Here is a 22418-nt window from a genome sequence, read left to right as displayed (position 1 = left end):
ATAAATGGTTGGACAAGGTAGGAGGGGGGTGGAGGAGGGAGGGGGAAGGCAGCTCTGGGTAATATATAAAATAATATCTTTGTATCACTTTCAGTTGCACCGAGTTCTTCAAAAATTCATTCAAGCATCTATTTCTATCAACAACCTGCTCGATACAGCACTAACTCGTTTATATCATTTATAGAATATATTTTCTGTGGGAATTCACACACCAATAAAGTAATTTATATGCAGCAAACTGTTGCGCAAAAGGAGCTGCTATGGATCAGAGGTGGGTGCTGCAATGTGAAGACAATGCCAGTCTCAATGGATGTTCCAGAGATTTCATGAGCAGACAATGTCCAAAAGTGGACAGCCAGCAAGTATGTTTCTTATGGTATACAGCACAATGTAGTTCTGAACAATACAAAGGGGATGAGAGCCTCATCTGACTGGGATACCACATGACCTGTGGCATCCCTCAAGGTCCCATGTTGGGTACTTAATTATTCATTATATTTATAAATGACCTTCCAGTTCCCTCTCTTTGCAGATGAGACAAATACTCGCATTTTGACAAATTTCATAACAGCAATGCAGAGAGAATGTTATACATCATATATTGATAAGTCCTGGACTAGTTCACTGCAAATGGTCTGAAATCTAATGTCAGCCAGACACAACTCACACAGCTTTACACATTACAGAAAGCTGAGGGAAAAAATGTACTGTTTAAGTAATGGGAGTGCAGTCATTATAATTCTGTCATCTATAAATATGCAAGCTAAATGGGTCTGCACACATCCCTGACTCATGTAAGAGACTGATCTCAGTACTCTTTACTATCCACAATACTGTTTGAGACAGTGATACGGTTGTAACCAGAGCTGTGTACTTGGGCTATTATCATTCAATCACATCTCATGGGATAATATTCTGGGGCAACTAACCATATGCAAAAGAAGCCTTTACTGTAAAAATGCAAATTATCAGAATCACTTGTGAAACCCAGCCAATATGTTTATGGAGAAACTTATTCAAACAGCTACGCAGACTCAACATGAGACAGCTCAGTACATTCTTCCTCTTATGTCATTTGTTACCAAAAAATTTTGGCTGTAAGAAATGAACAAAGTATACGATTATTTTAATAGAAAATAAGTGTGATTTGATACAAGACGGAGGTAAAAAGACTCAACTTAGTACAAAACACAGTTCACTACTTCAGCAATAAGTGTATAATGCTATTTCAATGAACACCAAATCTAATAAACCTGACCTAAATACACTTAAAAAGTACAGGTTGTCCATAATTAAAGTTCTAGTTTCAAAATACTATAGAAAGAGATGGTTGGTTGGTTCAAAACAGGGGGAAAAGGACCAAACTATGAGGTCATCGGCCCCTTTTTCCTAATAAAACAATGCCACAAGTGTGAGAATAAAACAGACGAGACATAGAACACAAAACGGAAAGAAAGGAAAGACAAGAACTAAAGAAAGGCAACAAACACTAAAAGAAACAAAAGAGGACAAGAAAACAACAGAGAGATGCATGGAACAGTTGGAAGAGAGGAAGCAGATTACAGTGGCTGGCCGACCACGAAAATGAAAAGGAAAAGCCAGTCACCATGCAACACATTAGAAACTCCACCCTAAAAACACTAGGGTGGAGGACACAGAGGGACAAAGGACATGCGCTAAACTCAGATTGAATGATAAAATCCACCCTCACAGATGAAACATAAAACCAAATGAGCCGATGAGACAACGTCTGCTAAAATCAATGATAACGAGTCCGGCAACCGAAGATGAAGTCACAGGGCAGCCAACGAAGGACAGAGCAGAAGAATATGGGCCACTGTCAACCAGGTGCCGCACCGACACTGAAGTGGGTCTTCACGGCACAGGAGGTAGCCGTGGGTCACCCAGGCATGGCTAATGTGGAGCTGGCAGAGAACCACAGAGTCCCTGGGAGAGGCCCTAATTGAGGACTTCCACACATTAGTGGTCCCCTTAATGGCTTGCAGTTTGTTGTGCGTACTGAGATTTTGCCATTCCATCTCCCAAAGCTGAAAAACCTTGCGGCATAATAACGAACGCAGGTCATTTTCCGGGATGCCCGTTTCCATAAGTGGAGATCCTGTCAGCAAGTTCATCTCCTGGGATTCCGACATGACCTGGGGTCCAGATGAACTCCACTGAACAACTGGACCATTCCAGGGCATAGACTCCTGGATGGATGCTGCCACAGGATGATGAGGGTAGCACTCATCGATTTTTTTCAGGCTGCTCAAGGAGTCAGTACATAAAAGAAAAGACTCCCCAGGGCGTGAACGGAGATACTGAAGTGCACGAGAAATGGCCACCAGCCTTGCAGTGAATACACTGCAGCCATCGGGTAAGGAATGCTGTTCAATATGGCTGCCATGAACTTAGGCAAAGCCAATATGACCATCAGCCATCAAGACGTCAGTTTAAACCACTTCAGAGCCCCGGAATACGTCAAGAATCTGTAGGAAGTTTTAAGGGCGCAAAACTGCTATGGTCATTAGCGCCCGGTCCGTGACTTAGGAAACAATAGAAACCGAAAATTGGAAACAGCAGAAATGGGAACGAAACTCAAAAAATTGGAGAAACTAAAAGCAGAAAGAAGGCTTAAAAATCCACTACAGAAAGGGGTTGGTGGTCCCCAAAAAAAGCTTCAAATGATTGACGTCATTTCACTGTCACTAATAAACTCGAGAACGCGATCGGCCGAGCGCATGTCATCTGCTAAAATTGACGATATATCAGGCAACAGCTGGAGACGGGCGCGTAACGGAGTAAAATAGGGGCACTCAATTAAAAGGTGTCTTACCGTCCACAGCTGAGAGCAGTGGGAACAGAGTGGGGGAGGATCGCCGCTTAAAAGATGTCGATGGCTAAAAAGACAGTGCCCTATCCGGAGTCTAGTTAAAATTACCTCCTCCCGACGACGCGTTCGGGAGGAAGAGGTCCAAGCACAAGAAAGAGCTTTCACGTCCCGCAATTTATTATGGGGAAGTGTCGACCAATGTGCGTACCATAAAAGAACAACTCGACTACATAAAATGCTCCGTAGATCGGTGAAGGGAATCGACTGAATAGCTGGCCGAAGAAGAGAGACTGCAGCCTTGGCCGCTATATCGGCCGCCTCATTCCCACAGATACCAGCGTGTCCCGGGGGCCAGAGGAACGCCACCAAAACGCCCCCCAGGTGGAGCAAGAGCAGACAGTCCTGAATCCGGTGGACCAGAGGGTGGACAGGGTAAAGAGCTTGGAGACTGAGGAGAGAGCTGAGAGAATCTGAGCAAATAACATACTGTATCCGCTGATGGCGGCTGATGTAGTGGACAGCCTGGAGAACAGCGTAAAGCTCCGCAGTATAAACCGAACACTGGTCGGGAAGCCGAAACTGATTTGGGGTGTCACCAACAATATAGGCACTCCCTACACCTAACGATGTTTTCGAGCCATCAGTGTAAATAAATGTGGCTTCCTTCATTTGTGCACATAGAGCAGCAAATGCCCGACGATAAACAAGTGAAGTGAATGGGTACCATCCTTGGGAAATTGACAAAGGTCACGGAGCAGGCAGATCCGGGGACGGAGCCAAGGCGGTGCAGTACCCCAAGTTGTCAAGGTGGTTTTAGGAAAGCGGAAGGAAAGAGAATGGAGCAGTTGACGGAAGCGGACTCCCGGTGGTAGTAGGGAGGAAGGGCGACCTGCATACCCTACATCCAAGGAGGCGTCGAAAAAAATGTCATGGGCCGGATTAGCAGGCATGGAAGACAGATGGCAAGCATAACGACTTAGAAGGACTGCTCGCCGATTAGACAGCGGAGGTTCAGCAGTCTCAGCATAAAGGCTTTCCACAGGGCTGGTGTAAAAAGCTCCAGACATTAAACGTAATCCACAGTGGTGGATAGAGTTGAGACGACGAAGAATAGACGGCTGAGCAGAGGAGTAAACTATGCTTCCATAGTCCAATTTCGAGCGCACTAAGGCACAATAGAGGCAGAGAAGGACCACTCGGTCCGCTCCCCAGGAGGTACCATTCAGGACACGGAGGGTGTTGAGGGATCGCAGACAGCGAGCCGAAAGATAGGAAACGTGGGAGGACCAGCACAGTTTTCTGTCAAACATAAGACCCAAGAATTTAGCGATGTCCGAAAACGGAAGGTTGACAGGTCCTAGATGTAAGGAGGGTGGAAGAAACTCCGTATGACGCCAAAAATTAACACAAACGGTCTTACTGGGAGGAAAGCGGAAGCCTGTTTCGATGCTCCAAGAGTGGAGGCGATCGAGACAGCCTTGAAGACGTCGTTCAAGAAGGCTGGTCCGTTGAGAGCTGTAGTAGATCACAAAATCGTCCACAAAGAGGGAGCCTGAGACATCGGGAAGGAGACAGTCCATAATTGGATTTATGGCCATGGCAAACAGTACAACACTTAGCATGGAGCCATGGGGTACCCCGTTTTCTTGGGAGAAAGTACGGGAGAGAGTAGTGTTCACCCGCACTCTAAATGTGCGCTCTGCCATAAATTCGCGAAGAAACATTGGCAGCCGACCTCGAAAGCCCCAAGAGAACAGTGTGCGGAGGATGCCCGACCTCTAACAGGTATCGTACGCTCTCTCCAGATCAAAAAATATTGCTACTGTTTGGCGTTTCCGGAGAAAATTGTTCATGATATAAGCGGAGAGAGAAACAAGATGGTCAACTGCAGAACGATGCTTTCGGAATCCGCATTGGGCAGGTGTTAAAAGACTGCGGGACTCCAGCCACCAAGCTAAACGGCAATTCATCATACGCTCCAAAACCTTACATACACTACTCGTGAGAGAAATGGGGCGATAGCTAGAGGGGAGATGTTTGTCCTTTCCAGGTTTCGGAACAGGAACGACGATAGCTTCCCGCCATCGTCTGGGAAAAGTACTGTCGGTCCAAATTCGGTTATAGATGTGAAGGAGGTGACGCAGACTATGAGTCGATAAATGCAGCAACATTTGGATGTGGATACCATCCGGTCCTGGGGCGGAGGAGCGAGAAGAGAGTGCATGTTGGAGTTCCCGCATGGAGAAAACAGTATTATAGCTTTCGCGATTTGGAGAGAAGAAAGCAAGAGGTTGCACTTCCGCTGCACGTTTCTTCAGGAGAAACGCTGGCGGGTAATTTGAAGAGCTCGAAATCTCAGCAAAGTGTTTACCCAAGGAGTTAGAAATTGCGACGGGGTCCACTAACGTATCACGCGCGACAGTGAGCCCAGAGACCGGGGAGAAACTAGGCGCGCCAGATAACCGTCGAATTCGACTCCAAACTTCCGAGGAGGGAGTGAAGTTGTTAAATGAGCTAGTAAAGAATTTCCAGCTCGCCTTCTTGCTATCGCGGATGATGTGACGGCATTGCGCACGGAACTGCTTATTGCGGATACAGTTGGCCAAAGTAGGATGGTGGCGGAAAACGCGAAGAGCACGTCGCCGCTCGCGTATTGCATCACGGCAAGCCTCGTTCCACCAAGGAACTGGGGGGCGCCGGGGCAATTCGGAGGTGCGTGGTATTGAACGTTCCGTAGCTGTAAGAATAACGTCGGTAATATGTGTGACCTCATCGTCGATGCTAGGAAAGTGGCGGTCATCGAATGTCGCTAGAGATGAAAAAAGTGTCCAATCAGCTTGGGCAAACTTCCAGCGTCGCGGGCGCATATATGGCAGTTGAGGCTGCAGTCTAAGGACACATGGAAAGTGGTCATTTGAGTGTGTATCATCAAGGGCGAACCATTCGAAGCACCGAGCTAGCGGAACAGTACCGACCGAAAGGTCCAAATGAGAGAAATTTGTCGTGGAGGCAGACAAAAATGTAGGGACCCCAGTGTTGAGGCAAACTAGATCCGCTTGGTGGAAGACGTCTAGCAATAGTGAGTCACATGGACAAGGATATGGAGATCCCCAAAGCGGGTGGTGGGCATTGAAGTCCCCAACCAGCAAATAGGGGGGGGGGGGGGGTGGAAGCTGACCAAGAAGATGAGGGAGATCAGCTTCGGCCATTGGTGTGGACGATGGAATGTATACAGTACAAAGAGAAAAGGTATATCCAGAAAGGGAAAGACGGACAGCGACAGCTTGGAAGGAGGTGGTTAAGGGGATCGGGTGATAATGGAGAGTATCATGGATAAGAAACATGAGTCCACCATGGGCTGGAGTGCCTTCAACAGAGGGGATATCAAATCGGACGGACTGAAAATGGGGGAGAACAAAGCGGTCATGGGGACGCAGCTTTGTTTCCTGAAGACAGAAGATGACTGGCGAGTAGGATCGTAAGAGGATCGACAATTCATCCCAATTGGCTCGAATGCCGCGGATATTCCAGTGGATAATGGACATAGGGTAAACAGAAAATGGAGGAATGTGACGAAGGTTGCCGTCAACTCAACGACTGCTCAGAGCTTGCGACCGACAGCATGGAATGGCATTCAGCCGAAGGCAGAAGATCCTGATCCATAGGTTGTTCAGGAGCAGCTCCTGCCACCAGCGATCGGCCGGTTGAATGGGTGCCAGCAGTGCGCCTCGGCGACACAGAAGACGGCCGAGGGCGATTTCCGCCAGGTGGTGCTGTAGATGGGACACACCTTGGCGGAGAAGGAGATGAACTGGGTTTCTTACTAGTCTTCTTGGAAACATGTTTAGATGAAGGAGGAACCGATGGTTGTGAAGTTGGGGTACGTAAAAAATCTTCACGAGTATGCTCTTTTTTCGAAGTCTTGGTGTCTGACTTGTGGGCTCGAGATTTAGCAGAACCCGATGAAGGCTGAGCCATGGAGTGGGCAGGCGAAAGTGGTGAGGTTGAACGGGTGATCTTTGCGCTGGCCGATCTGACGACCGTGGTACTAAAGGTGAGGTCGCAAGTCTGCGTGGGCGCCTCCTTTGTTGGCCGAGGAGAAGCAATAACAGTGCTGTATTTTCCTGTCTGAGGCAAGGCGGGCTGTCGACTGGCAAATAATTTTCGAGCAGCAAAAGTCGACACCTTTTCCTTCACTCTGATTTCCTGGATGAGCTTTTCGTCTTTAAAAATGGGGCAATCTCTAGAGGAAGCAGCGTGGTCACCCATACAGTTGATGCAGCGAGGGGATGGAGGTGGACAAGCACCCTCATGGGCATCCTTGCCACACAACACATTTGGCCGCATTGGAACAGGACTGGCTGGTGTGATTGAACCGCTGACACCGATAGCGACGCGTAGGGTTTGGGACATAAGGGCGAACGGAAATTATCTCATAGCCTGCTTTGATTTTCGATGGGAGTTGAACTTTGTCAAATGTCAAGAAGACAGTGCGGGTTGGAATGATGTTCGTGTCAACCCTTTTCATAACTCTATGTACAGCCGTTACGTCCTGGTCAGAAAGGTAGTGCTGAATTTCCTCATCAGACAATCCATCGAGGGAGCGTGTATAAACGACTCCACGCGAGGAATTTAAAGTGCGGCGCGCTTCAACCCGGACAGGGCTGTGAAGTACACAGCAATTTTTGTGCCTGGAGGGCACTGACTGTTTCTAACAACAAGGTGCCATTCCGTAATCTGGAACAAGACTTTACAGGACCTGCAATTGCGTCGACACCTTTCTGAATAATGAAAGGGTTGACCGTGGAGAAGTCGTGACCTTCGTCAGACCGAGAAACAACAAGGAACTGTGGCAACGATGGAAGAACTGTCTGTGGCTGAGACTCAGTGAACTTACGCTTGTGAGCGGACATAGTGGAAGGTGAGGAGACCATTGCTGAAGAATCCCCCATGATTACCGGCGTCTCCGATGGCGCACTCCTCCCTTGTGGGGGCCCTCTCTGAGGGCACACCCGCCTTAGGTGCTTGTTCACACCTCAGGTCACACCTCCTGACAAACGGACAGAGGGACCAATCGGCACTTTCGGGAGGTATCAGCTCGGGTAATCACCCCTCCCTGGGCCTGGCCGTTACCAGGGGGTACGTACGTGTCCGACCTGTCTACCCGTCACCGGCTACGCATAGAAATGCGTGGGTCGGCCTTCAGACACGCACAGGGAGGAAAAAAGATAAAGGGAAAGGAAAGAAGAGGGGTCTCAAACACCGCAGCGGGGAAAAGGGCAAAGAGAAGAGGTAAGGAAAAGAGAAGGACAGAAGAAGGATGAAGACTTACAAGCGGAGAAAGCAAAGAATTTGTTACTGTTTCGAGCATCCGTCTCCGGACGTAGGCACAAACCATACTCCCAGAGGGGGAGAAAGGGAAGGAAAGAGCCAGAGGTGAGGAGAGGGGGGGCCAAAGATGGGGGATAGGGAAGGATACGGAAAAGTAAGGTATGCAGCCCGGAAAGGAAGGAAGGCCACATTAGCTCGGGGTCCCGTGCTCGCTACGCACATATCCACAAAAGAGTTGTGGACTCTATAGGAAGTGACAGCGGAGAGCGGCAGGGTTAACGGAGTCCTTAGGGCCACGTGAAAGGTCCAGACAAAGCTGCAGCCAAGGCGTACACCATGGAGGCATACGTGAACGGGCCGCAAGTAGAGGTGGTAAAGGGAAGGACTGCAGTTTGGAGAGAAGGGAGTGCATGCAAACCGCAATCGTTGCCACGACCTGGGGCACTGATGCAGGAAATGGACTGTTGCGAGCAGGAAAAGGAGATGGTAATTCAGATGCGTGCTGCGTACATGGCGAGCAGTTGTGCACGTCTGGTCTGCAATGGAGGGACCCCAGCCTCCCCCAGTAACCTGGTCACTTGACTCATCCTAAAAGCTCCTGTTGCTAGTCAAGCCCCACAGTGGTGCACAGGGTCGAGCAAATGTAATGCTGAGGGCTCTGCCGAACCATAAACCACACTCCCTTAGTCAATTTTGGATTGGACAAGCGCTCTGTAGAGCCGCAGCACCGTAGAGCTATCTCCATCCCAACTGATGTTGCTCAGGCAACGGAGGGCATTGAGGTGCTGTCTGCACTTCTGCTTAAGCTGATGAAGATAAGGAAGCCAAGTCAATCAAGTGTCGAAAATCAGTCCTAAGAATAGATCTGTCTCCACTACAGTGAGTGGATCGTCATGAAGGTAAAGTTCCGGGTCCGGATGAATGGTACAGCGCTGACAGAAGTGCATGACACACGACTTTGCAGCTGAAAAGTGGAAGCCATGGGCTAGAGCCCATGACTGCACCTTGTGGATGGCCCTCCATAGGAGACACTCAGCAGCACCAGTACTGGAGCAGCAGTACGAAATGCAGAGGTCGTCTGGATACAGAGAAGGTGAGACTGAGTGCCCGACAGCAGCTGCTAGACCATTAATGGCCACTAAAAATAGAGAGGCAGTCAATACAGAGCCTTGCGGGACTCCATTCTCCTGGATATGGATGGAACTATGGAAGGCACCAACTTGAACATGGAAAGTACGCAGCGACAGGAAGTTTTGGATAAAAATCTGAAGCGAGCGCCGGACACCCCACTCATACAATGTGGCAAGGATATGATGTCGCCAGGTCGTATCATATGCTTTACGTTAAGTCAAAAAAGATGGCAACCAGGTGTTGCCGTCTGTAAAAGGCTGTTCGGATGGCAGACTCGAGGGACGCAAGATTATCAGTGGTAGAGCAACCCTCGTGGAAGCTGCCCTGACATGGAGCCAGTAGGTCACGTGACTCCGGGACCCACATACCATATGTTCCAGCAGTTTACAAGGAACATTGGTGAGGATGATGGGCCAATAGCGGGTTTTTACTGGGTTTGAGCAGCTCTCCTGCCATTGTGATGGAAAGACGCCATCGCACCAGATCCAGTTGAAAACGACAAGAAGATGTCACTTGCAGTCAGGTGAGAGATGTTTAATCGTGTGGCTGTGGATCCAATGAGGCACAGGAGCTGTGTCGGGGCAATGTGCAAGGGCACTGAGGAGCTCCCACTCTGTAAATGGGGCATTATAGGATTCACAGTGGCGTGTAGTGAATGAGAGGATGTTCCCTTCCAGCCGCCATTTGAGAGTGTGAAAGGCTGGAGGGGGAATTCTCCGAAGCAGAGGCTTGAGCAAAGTGCTCAGCAATCGTGTTTACATCAGTAGATAACACGCCATTTATGGTAACACCAGGAAAACCTGTTGGGGTCTGGTACCCGAAAACACGTTTGATCTTTGCCCAGACTTGGGAAGGTGAGGTATGCACCCAATGGTCGAGACTTATTTCTCCCAACACTCCTGCTTCCGTCATCTGGTAAGTTGGCAAATGCAGGCATGGAGCCGTTTCAAGGCTATGAGGTGCTCCAGGGAAGGGTGCCGCTTATGCCGCTGTAGTACTCGCCGATGCTCTTTAATTGCTTCAGCGACTTCTGGTGACCACCAAGGGACTGCCTTATGCCTCGGGCACCCTAAAGAGCGAGGGATTGCATTTTCTGCAGCAGAAACAATTGTTGTTGTCAGCTGCTCAACAATCACATCGATGTTAGCGTGTGGGGGAGATTCAACGGTGACAGCAGAAAGTTTCCCAGTCCGCCCTGTTTAAAGCCCATCTGGACAGGTGTTGTGGGTCTGACACTGGGGCAGTGGCAGGAAGATGGGGAAGTGGTTACTACCATACAGGTCGTCATGTGTTCTCCAGTGGATAGATAGGACAAGTCCTGTGCTGCAAATTGATAAGTCAATGGCTGAGCAACTACCACAAGCCACACTGAAATGTGTGGCGGGCCCAGTATTAAAAGCAGCAGAGGTCGAACTGAGACAGTAAAGTTTCGTCGTCTCTGCCACGGCCAGTAAGCACAGTGCCACCCCACGAGGGGTTATGGGTATTATAATCTCCCAGAAGTAGGAAAGGTTTAAGGAGTTGACAAATCAGTGCTGCTAATACATTCAAGGGTACTGCACCACCTGGATGAATACACACATTGCAGACAGTTATTTCCCGTGTCGTCCTTATTCAATATTTTCATGCAGACCCAATTTAATGAAATTTTTGAAATTCTTGTACTTGTCGGCTGAACCACCACTAATGTAATAAATGTTCTTAACGTTTTCAATCTTTGTCTGTAAATATGCTATTAACTTTATTTGAAAGGCATGAACAGCAATACGATCATGACGGAGACAGTTGCTGAGCACATAAATGCTAATACTCTGACACTATTTCCCAACAAAATAGACAACAAATGGATGTAATGTGGCCTGACTATTCCCCAATGAAATCCTTGCACAACATCTTTAACAACAAATATATAAATCTCAGCAAACTCCATCAATATAACTAATTAATTTGCTGCAAGATTTCTTTTTAGCTGCTTAAGGTATAAACTTTGGTGTTTTGACACAAAGTGATGGTGTCTTAAACCGGTAATTTTCAAAATCAGCGCCTGGATGAAATATTCAACAGTTCTCTGACATATCTCTAATGTGTGTCTGTCAGTATGGACCATTGCTTGTATTCCATTGTTTCTTCAGAGCCATCATCTTTTTGATTCCAAATTGCCTACAGTTCTTTTCATCAAATTCTTGTAGTCATATTGGATGGATGTTGCTGAAGCCAACATTAATTTGACATTTTGATGAATTGCACACACACATACTGAACGTGATTCAGAAGCATCAGCTGCAGTACACCATTTCAGCCTGACCTCACAAAACTTGGAGAATCTCAGTTGATTTCCATACTGCTTACAATAAGCAATGAACATATCTTTCAGGTTATAAAGGAACAGGCATTTCTCCTAGTGAATCTTTCTCACTGCAACACAACCCTTTTTGCAATAACATAAATGAGAAAACTCATCTTCAATAACATAAGGACATTTTGTTTTACTTCAATACTGAGCTTTTTCCCTTTTCAGTTTGCAGGTGTTGCCAAAATCCCATCTTCCATCTTTAAGTTTCCTAGCCTTCTTCACCATTTTAGTTGGAACAGCAAATTCTTTGGCCTTTTTTTCAATAGTCCTGCTATTTGAGGCCAGGGTCAAAATTTGAGCTTTACTGCAACTGCCTGATGTCTGAAGCTTAATCTTAGGGTCTTCAATTATGACATCCATGTCTTCACATTTTTGGCGCTCTTCTGTTTGCATTTGAGCAACATCCACTTGACTCACACCAGCAGCTGTGACAGTTACCTTCACAATGATGCCTTGGGCTTTCAGAACTTTGCACTTCATGTATCCCATTGAATCTCTATTGCTGATCCGCTGAAGCTTTAATGGGGACTCTCCAATTGATGATGATTAAGTATTAGCAGTAAAGCAAGCATCAACAACATCCATGTCTTCAGTGGATAGTGATTCTTGCTTATCCTGGTAGGATGATTGTTTTTGGGCCACTTCATGTCTACATTTAGTACAAATTTTCTGACCAAGTTTAAAAACTTCATTAGTCAGCAACTTCAACCTGTCAAACATTGCAATGGTTACTGGTGTTAAAGCCTTCATTACACATTTTTCTTTACTAAATGGGTTGTAGCATGTCTTCCGCAGGAACTGAAATTTTATCATCAACAAGGAATTATGGTATGGACAAATATGGGCATCTTCAGTAACATCAAGCCCAGACCTACATCGTAGAAGCTCCTTGTCTACTGGTGACATTTCCTTAAATGATTGTAGAAGACTTTTACCATAACAGAAAGGTGATGACATGACAATCACCTCCATCTGATCCACCAAACTAGCAGGGTGCAAGAGTTTCTTCGTTCATTTTTACAATAGTTTATTAACTTACAACAAGCAATTTTGAAAGCTCATGAATATTGTGGCTTGAAGCATAGCAGATTAAAACTTATTTGCATATAAAATATACAAATTAACATATCACAACTCATTGTTTTAGTGCTTACCTTCAGCCACAACAATGATTACTGATTATTCAAACACTCAGTACCAAACACTAAGATTGTACAACGTCAACAATGATTACACTGCACAGAACACTGACATTATGAAAATTTGGAATAATGAAACCAACAAAGTGGTGATTCAGCACTGTACCACTGCTGTGAGTCTTAAAAAACTATTACTGCTTTATAATGGTGATGGAAACTGAGTGACAATCCATATATGCATCACTGTGCATTGTAGGATTAAAACATTCTAAAGCAACATAGTTTTCCATTATGATAATCTAGATTTTATAATCTTAAAAGCAGTTTCTGAAAGTTTTATTATATTTTTATTCTGTACTGTAAAATAACATAGAAACACTTCTTATTAGTATAGTTACCTATCCTAAACCACAGGCAAATCTTATACTATTAAAAAGACACTACAATTACACATTTTCTGACTTACACCTACAAATTGTATTAATTTTTTTGTATTTATCGATAATTCATTTTCCCTATTCTTACTCATCAATATGCAAGATCCAGGACATAAACAATATAGCTTTGAAAGCTTAAAGCAGGCTCTTTCCAGCTGTGCCAAGAAAAAAAGATTGAACAAGACACAATTGAGATATTGCCCCCCAAAAACACCCGAAATTTGCATGTAGAAAATTTTGGCCAACTCTGCATGTGCATATCTTTTCACCTAGGCATCCAATGTTAATTAAATTCGATCCACACATAGACATCATACATAGAAATAACCTTCGAAGTTTTCATGTGATTGGTTCATATAAAAAGCAGCATTGGTCAGTCAAACCTTGGCTCTCAGATTAGTGAAATGAATTTTTTTGTTACTTCATAAACTTGTTTCTATATTCAGGTGTGGCTAAATCCCTAATTTTTGCTACAGTTTGATTCAGGATAAAATGTTGTCCCTTTATATTAAAGCAAATGACCAAATGTTTTCTAGAACTTTTAAAAAAGCCTGGCAAACTTGGCACATTTGACCCTTCATATGTGATGTGACGATGAGTAGAGTCTCTCTCTAAAAGACCCTAAAAATTCAACCACTGATGATACTGGATTGAAATTTGGTATATAATCATCAAAGACGATATAGAACCTTCACACCAAATTGCATTAGATTTGGAGACGGGTGAGTAGCGACACGTTTTAATATTTGTCTCTGACATGGAATGACCCATCTGTGAAAAGCTTCATTATCCAAGTATGGCTATTTTCAGCTGAACAACATTTTTTTTTTTTTACCTATTCATCATAACCACTTTAACATATATGTTTACAAGTTGATATAATTGAAAATTTCTTTTGGAAGTGTTGGATGATGTTGAATTTTGTTAAACTAGTTTTGGAAGCTTTTCTTAGGAACGGTAAGCCAACTACTAAGGAAGTGTTCAAACCTAAATTATCTGCTACTGACAGAAAAAAAAAGTTTCTGCAATTTTAGAGCTATCTCAGATCAATTCATTGTCTATCTTTGTGGGAATTTATTAATTTTCTTGATTTGAAGGCTATTTAGAACCTGATATTTGAGGGAAAACATGCCTATAAAACACTTCCTTAAAAAGTATGCCATGATAGGGTACTGTTCAAAACTGTGGGACCCATTTAGGATCTGCACAAGAGGGAACACTGAATCATATAGGGACAGCACAAACTGAGAAACAAAGTGCTACAAATTTCCTGAAATGCACAGTGTTTGAATAAATTCGAGTGAAAATCTACTTTAACATTTTATCAGCAAGAAAAAGATTTAACAATAACATAAACCATCTTCAATTATTCATTAACAAGGCACCATAAAGAGGTATAAGTAGATATTTTCGTCACTTTCCATCTGTGAATGAAATTATGAAATATAAAGACATGGTACATATAAGATAATGCATCTTGCAGAGAATTGAAAATATTGATCTAATTACTGATTAGGTGGGAGGAATCTGTGGCAGTCAGGTGAATACCATGAAAACATGAAAATGACAATTTGCTGAAAGGACGCAAAGAGAGAATATAAGACAACAGTACGTGCAGTAGTCAGAAGATCACTGTGGGTAAAGAACCTCTGCTAGATCAAAACTTCATGTTGTACGGGACTTCCACAGAATCTTTGTTTTATAAGGACAACACTTTCAATATGAGCGACTAAGTGCTTTCTTAATTAACAAATAGATGTAGCCACACTCTATAGGCATATAAGATGCTGTAACCTAAACCTGCACTTTGTTTTCGTATGTATTCCTGTCGATTGCGAGCTGAACTGGTATGGCCGAATGGACATTGGCGTTTTAGTCCACAGCTTTTAACGTCAGCGGCCACAGCTCTATCGTCTGCGTATGTCTCGCAAAACTAAAAATATCTTCATTCTGCCTATTCAACACTCTTTCTCTCACACTCTAAACTCAAATACACATTCCATTTCCTCCGCTGCTAAGTAATTAACTCATGCAAATCAAATACTCTATGAGAATAATATTGGCAACAGTTAACCGCCTCATTGCTCATTCTTCCCGATATATTACGTGGTCATGCGAAAGTTTATGCTTTCGGGATGCACTTGGACCATCAGTTAACTTCATTCCAATGTACGGTAAGCTTCCTTGATTGTAAATAACGATGTCATTCCGTAAATCAAAGAGTAATATGTGCTAGGACTGGTAGCAAATACAAATGATAGAGTGCGTATGTCAAAACTGTCACATTTGTTTTCGGTTCAGCGGAGAAGCACATCAAATTACAATCTTCCTCAATTAACAATACAAATACCTGCAAGATATAGAGAGCTCAACTTCCGTTGTGCATTGTGCTGCCGTTCCTGGTACAAAACCTGCTGACATTTTCACTTTCACTGTTGTAATACCAGTTTAACTAAACACTAAACTTGTACAAAACGCCCACGTCCTTTACTACTGATCAACAAATTAGCAAAGATAATAACACAAAATGTATTTTCATGTATACCGTTGGCGCAACTGTTTAGCATTGGTGGCGCTCTTTTTAAACGAACTGGAACCGAAGAACGCATCACGCATTTTTTTGCAATCGCGTTACCGTTTTCTGCTGAATGTGGGATATCTAAAAATGGAGGAATCTATCGACACTATAATCAATAAAGTACGGGAGACCGAACAGTTAATGGAGAAAAAAAGACAACGTTTATTATCAAGTAGGAGACAGTTAAAATTATTTCCAGTTTTTTCTTGATCTTTCGTACTATGTCACCATCTAAGTAATAGATTTGTCCTTGTTGTGGGGCTTACTTCATTACATTAGTTGTTCACTTTATCCATATTTGTCTAACAAGTAGCATGGCGACTTTTCATCCGTTAATGCGTGATTATTTCACAATGTAACAGGAAAAATCACAAATATTACATGACTTTGGTACTGGCATTATAGTAAGAGACAAACAAGTATTGTTGGTGCAGCAGTAATTTAACTTACCATATTTTGTGTCGAACTATTGTCAAATGCGTGAATTAGTGAATCTTTAAAAACGACGCTTTATACCAATTTCATATGTTGCAGCAACAGTGCTGCACGGTTTTTTTTCCAGATATTATTCAGTACACCCTTGTTGACCAGTGTTGAAGGAAATTAATGACGATAAGTTGTGGTTTATCATCTACATGTCAATATTCGCCACTGAAGTGACTGATGAATATCTAATGCTCTTTCATCTTCTAATTTGGAAGATCCACTATAGTGATTGTTGTCACACTGAGCACAGTACCAATCCTTATGTTAGTTATTGTTCTGACAGTCAATGTCCAATGCGATCTGAGTGTAGACCTATTTAGGCTTTCTTACCTTTCTTCAACAAATTTTGAAGATTTGAGAAAAATGCATTAAATTTCACTATTACGAACGTGCACAAATGTGTAATATGTCATTATCAGTATTTGTATTTCATATGTTTTATCCACGAAAATTTATTAGTGTTGCATGTAAGAAAGTGCCCTATATGTGATAAAATAATAGTAAACATCAAGAGGCATGGATTATTTACGCATATGATTGGTTGCGAACTTAGATGGGGGGTAGTTTGTCAGTAGGTAATTGACAAATTCAGAGTTGCGAATTAATAAAAATATGAAAAATGATGTATTATGTATGACTTCGTGAAATATCATTCTGTCTTCAGAAAGATGTGGAAAAACTTATTATTTACAGTAAAACATAAATTCATGTACATCGTTTTGTAGCTGAGTAGATCAACTTTATCTATAAACAATGAAAACCATTGATGCAGATGTTCATAACTAAGACTGAAGATATAATTCTTATCTAGGATATTTCTGAGGATGAACATTTAGAAGAGCTGTGGTACAGGTTTAGAAGAATAGTTGCCTATCTACTTGATAGGTATGTACCTAGTAAAACAGTTCGTTATGGGAATTACTATCCAAGGCGTACAGAAATGTCTAAAAGAAACAGAATCTACTGCATATTGTGTAAAACAAAGCATATGGAAGATAATTAACAGAGAAACAGGTAAACTGTCGGGCAATATTAGCAAAAGCCTAAAGCTCAAAGTAACAATAGCATAAAAATCCTGTAACTGCTAACAATATTTTCAGCAAGTACTTTACAAACATGTGCCGAAGAATTACACAAAATAACAAAAGTTATCCTCTGCAAGCCTCACAGCTGCTTAAAAATAAACAAGACTCTACCATTAACTCATGTTATTTGTATTTGACTACATAGCAAGAAGTAGTTAATGGTAAAGAAATAAAAATACCTCCACTGACATAAATGGGAGTTCAAATAAAATTTTAAACATGAAACCACTTTGCTACTTAGTTATTTCATGTCTAAAGGAGGTAGTTCTCCAGATGGAACGAAAATAACTAGAATCTTGCCATTGCACAAAAAAGGAGCTCTTACAGATACAGAATAGTTAGTCTGCTACCCCTTTCCTCAAAAGTTCTTGGAAACAAAACATACATTAGATTTATGTCATATTTTGAAATAATTGTTATCATAAATGGTTGACAGCTTGGATTCCACAGAGGAAAATCAACAGTTTACCTGCATTTTAATATCTAAATATAATCTCAGTAGGGATTAGACCAAGGCCAAAATCGTTTTAATGCAGGTCCATATTTTGTGACTTATTTAGAGTTTTCAACCTAGATGACCATGACATTTTACAAAGGAAACTTCACCACTATGAGATTAGAGGAAATGCTCTCGGTATCATTAAATCATATTTGGAAAATAAAAAACAAGTGGCAGAAATACAATCCAAACAAAAGAAATATTTATCGGAATTTTAACAATAAATCATGGTACAGGGCAGTATTGAGGACCTCTCTTGTTTCTAATATATACGGGGTGTTCTAGCATCTAATTCTGCCATCTCATATATTTTCGAAATGAAACAAAATGTGGGAAATGCAATTGGTTAAGGATGCATCCATGTCAGGAGCTCACAAAATGTGAAGGAATGCATAATCCATAAAGGTCAACAAACACCACTTTCAACACAAAGTTAGGTTTCCTTAAACAACAAATATATATATATATATATATATTTCTACAGAAATGAAAACTAGAGATAGAATTAATGCTGCAGTTTCCTGCACTGTCTTGCAGCCCACTGTCAAGGTCTCACACAATGGGCAGGAATGCATAATCAATAAAAGTAAAGAAACATTACTTTCAACACAAAGTTATGTTAACTTAAATGGCACATCCCTCCTCCCTACAGAAATGAAAATTAGAGATACAATTTAGGGCTAACATGGTTTTAGTGTCCTAAACACAACTATTTGTGGCACATAGCCCACAGAAACTTAAAGTTTGTGAATGATATCCAGCACAGAAAATGCACTCACAGATAACTGGTGATGTTACATCCAATGAACCTGTGTCACCTCAGTACATGTTCGAACTGCCCACCATTTGTGTCAGTGTGCTTGTGGAGATGGTGAACAAGTGAGTGTTGCACAGATCATGGTGTTTCCACAGATATTACTGCACACACAACAATAATATGTTGCATATCCTTTGGTGGCACTGGGGGTTTCCAGCAATGGCATACAATCATTTCCATTTTCCATGGGACATACACACTCTCACTGCACCCAGAGAAAGAAGTGTAATGGCATCACGTCAGGGGACTGGGCTGGTAAGTTCACAGGATCTCCGCTTCCTATAAACCTATTTTGAAACATTGCATCCACAACTTCAATGGAAACATCTACATAGTGTGCGGAGCAGCCATCATGCTGTTACCACATTGGTAGGTGCAATTTCAATCCCAAGCCCTCCATGAGAAGGGATAGAGGGTAGAGTATCTTACAGAAATGATGCATATTACCATCAGGTTAATGTTCCCTGAAAAAAGTAGGGACCTATAGTAGGTGGTACCGATGATACCTCTCTAAACAGTGACATTCCACTGTCATTGGGATTAATCATGTGTAGCCAGTGGGGATTTTGCATGGACCAGTAGTGCATTTTCTGCAGATTCACATGAACATGATTTGTGAACAAAGCTTCATCCATAAACAATGAATCACATAGGAAGTCAGGATGACCTTGCAACCACTGAAGATCAAAATGGTAGAATTCAATGTGGGATTCAAAGTCATTCCTGTACTGTTCTTGGTGAAGTGAGATACGATACAGATGAAATGGATGCCTATGCAGAAAAATTCTCCACATGCTACTACTACTACTATTACTACTATGGACTATTATTACCTTTATTATTACCAGTTCTATATCATTCACCAGCCACAGCTGGACAGACAGCATCAAGATACAACATTATCAAAATACATGAATACAACTCTACTATGACAGTAATTTAATACCGCAAGACATATTTAAATTATAAATTAGATTACAATAATATCACAACAATAAAATAGATACAAGTGTATAATGAAATTAAATATAACAGTTGCTGTTGGAGTCATGGAACTGAGCTGCAGCTCAAGTAAACACTATGCTATTACTAGAGAAGAATTCATCAATATTGTAGAAGTGTTGCCCTTTTAGCTTACACAAAATCAGAAGTCACTAGTAGACTGAACAGAAAATATATATGGTCTTTCCCTCTCCTTCCCTCTTTCCTGATGAAGCAACCGTGGGTTGTGAAAGCTTGAATTTTGTGTGTGTGTTTGTGTTTGTTTGTGTCTCTATCAACACACCAACACTTTCGTTTGGTAAGTTACATCATCTTTGTTTATATATATATTCTGTGTCTATTTACAGTAGACTGCAGTACAGTGCAACCAATCCTTGCCCTGCACATTATGGCAGAAAACGCAGTGCTGTTACCATTCATTAAAGTCTAATATCTCAGAATTTATGAGGCTTATAACAGTGAAAGCAAGTCTCCCATTACTAAATGTACATCTAGTTTTCATTTCTGTGGAAAAAATGTACATGTGCCATGTAAAAAAATCTAACTTTATGTTAATATGAATTATGCACTCCTGCCTATTGTGTGAGCCCCTGACATAGGTGCATCCCTGACCATTTGCAAGTTTCACATTTTGTTTCTTCTTGATGGGACACCCCGTGTAGGTGCATCCCTGACCATTTGCAAGTTTCACATTTTGTTTCTTCTTGATGGGACACCCCGTGTGTGTGTGTGTGTGTGTGTGTGTGTGTGTGTGTGTGTGTGTGTGTGTGTGTGTGTGTGTGTATTAGTATAACCACCAGCACAAATTTACGTGATACTTTAATGAAAACCAAAATTATAGTTGAGTCTGTGGCTCGGGCTTATTCTCAATAATGAGATAACTAAAACAATGCTGTTCAGGAAAAATAACAGAACAAAAATAGAGGAATCCTCACAATTACAAGTGCTGAGTATAAATGTCGTTCAAAGCTCAAAATTCTTAGGACTCATTGTAGATAACTGTTTTCTGTAGAAAGACTACTTTGCTACTATAACTAACAAACCAAGTTCCACCATATTTTTTCTCCAAAACATTAACCCACAAGTAGAAGATGATGTTATGTGAATGGCATATCTCTCATATTTTAATGATTTTATGACCTATGGCAAAGAAATATAGGGTCAGTCGAGTGATGCAATTAACTTTTCAAACCTAAAAAAGTAGCAATCGGAATAATTGCTAATGAAAGAAGAACAGACAGCTTTATGCTGTTATTCCAGAAATTTAAAATTCTAACTTTCTACAATATTCATATGTATTATTCTGGTCATATGTAAAGGCTTTTAGTGGTACACACGTTAGTGTCCAGGCACTCATGGAAAAGACAGGGACTGAAATTGAGGTTATCAAAGAAAAATAAAAAACATTGAACTCAATTTTTAAATGTTTTTTCACAAAGGAAAACCCAGAGGTCATCATCATCGTTAGTCTTCTGCCAGAAAGCAGGTTTTCATATAGTAGTTCTCCAGGCTGTCTGGTCTTCTGCCATCCTCTTCAGGTCCGCATAATTTCCTCTTCCCTTTATATTGCCTATCATCTTGTATCTCCTTTTTCCTCTCAATCTTCTCCCACAAACCAATCCTTCCAAAGCATCTGCTAACAAGCACTCCCTTCTCAATGAATGTTCCAGCCAGTTCTTTTTCCTTTCTTCAGCAGACATCTTCTCTCACCAACACTTTCCAGTACTCTTTCATTACTCACTCTTTGGATCCAGATTAACCTCTCCATTCTTCTTCACATCTACATCTCAAATGCTTCTAACCTTTTTCCATCCTATCGTCTCAGCATCCATGTTTCTGCCCCATATAGTGCCACACTCCAGCCAAAACATTTGCCAAGACTTTTCCTTAGACTTTTGTATAATTTTCCACATAACAGTCTCCTTTTTCTGTTGAATGCCTCCTTCGCTGTAGCAGTTCGAGTTTTCACCTCCTGGTGACATCTCAAGTCTTCAGTTGTTGTGCTTCCAAGATATTTAAATGCACTTACTTGTCTAATGGTAGCTTGTTCTATTTTAATATTGGGCAGTCTGTGTCTTATGCTGATGACCATACCCTTTGTTTCTGCTGTGTTTATTTGCATCCCGAATTCCACACAAGCTTCATTCAGATCTTTTAGCATGTTATTCACTGTCCAATCACTTCCTGCCACTAATACCATGTCATCAGCAAATTTTATACATTCCATTCTCTTTCCACCAATACATATTCCTCTTTTCCCTTCTAAGACTTTCGCAGTAATCAAGGTATTTGTTAAACAACAGTGGAGAAAGACAATAACCTTGTCTAACACCTCATCCAATACTGCTTCCTTCTGACGTTTCATTTCCAATCCTTATCCTTATTTTCTTGCGTAAATATAGGTTCTGTATCAGTCATCTCTCTTTCCAGTCTACTCCTTTCCTCTTCAAAAAATCCATCAACTTGTTCCACTGAACTCTGTCAAAAGCCTCTTCTAAATCTATAAAAACAGCAAAGATTTCTCTACCTTTTCCCATATATCTTTCCCCTATAGTACTTAACAGGCCAATAGCATTTCTTGTTACTTTTCCTCTTCTAAATCTGAACTGTTCCCTCTATCCAGCTTACCATATAGCCTTCTATTCAACACTGTCAGCAAAACTTTAGTTGCATGGGAAATTAGACTGATGGTCCTATGCTTTTCACATTTTTTAGTGTTTCTCTTTT

At 42.2% G+C, this 22418-nt stretch overlaps 1 protein-coding gene across 1 annotated transcript in view; it reads right to left on the bottom strand.

Moving 5' to 3' along the window:
- The window catches only part of LOC126259618 (copine-8-like), a 174476-nt gene extending 158772 nt beyond the window's left edge, over positions 1–15704 (bottom strand). The window contains exon 1 of the mRNA XM_049956532.1: positions 15575–15704. Within this exon, the coding sequence (XP_049812489.1) occupies positions 15575–15645 (71 nt within the window). The 5' untranslated portion in view covers positions 15646–15704. The remainder of the gene's footprint in view (positions 1–15574) is intronic.
- Between the last annotated feature and the right edge of the window lie 6714 nt (positions 15705–22418).

The sequence above is a fragment of the Schistocerca nitens genome, chromosome 5 (assembly GCF_023898315.1).
Source record: "Schistocerca nitens isolate TAMUIC-IGC-003100 chromosome 5, iqSchNite1.1, whole genome shotgun sequence".
In the NCBI taxonomy this organism is placed as follows: Eukaryota; Metazoa; Arthropoda; class Insecta; order Orthoptera; family Acrididae; genus Schistocerca; species Schistocerca nitens.
Note: the sequence above shows the minus strand (reverse complement) of the source record. Positions and strands in the feature narration are given on the sequence as shown.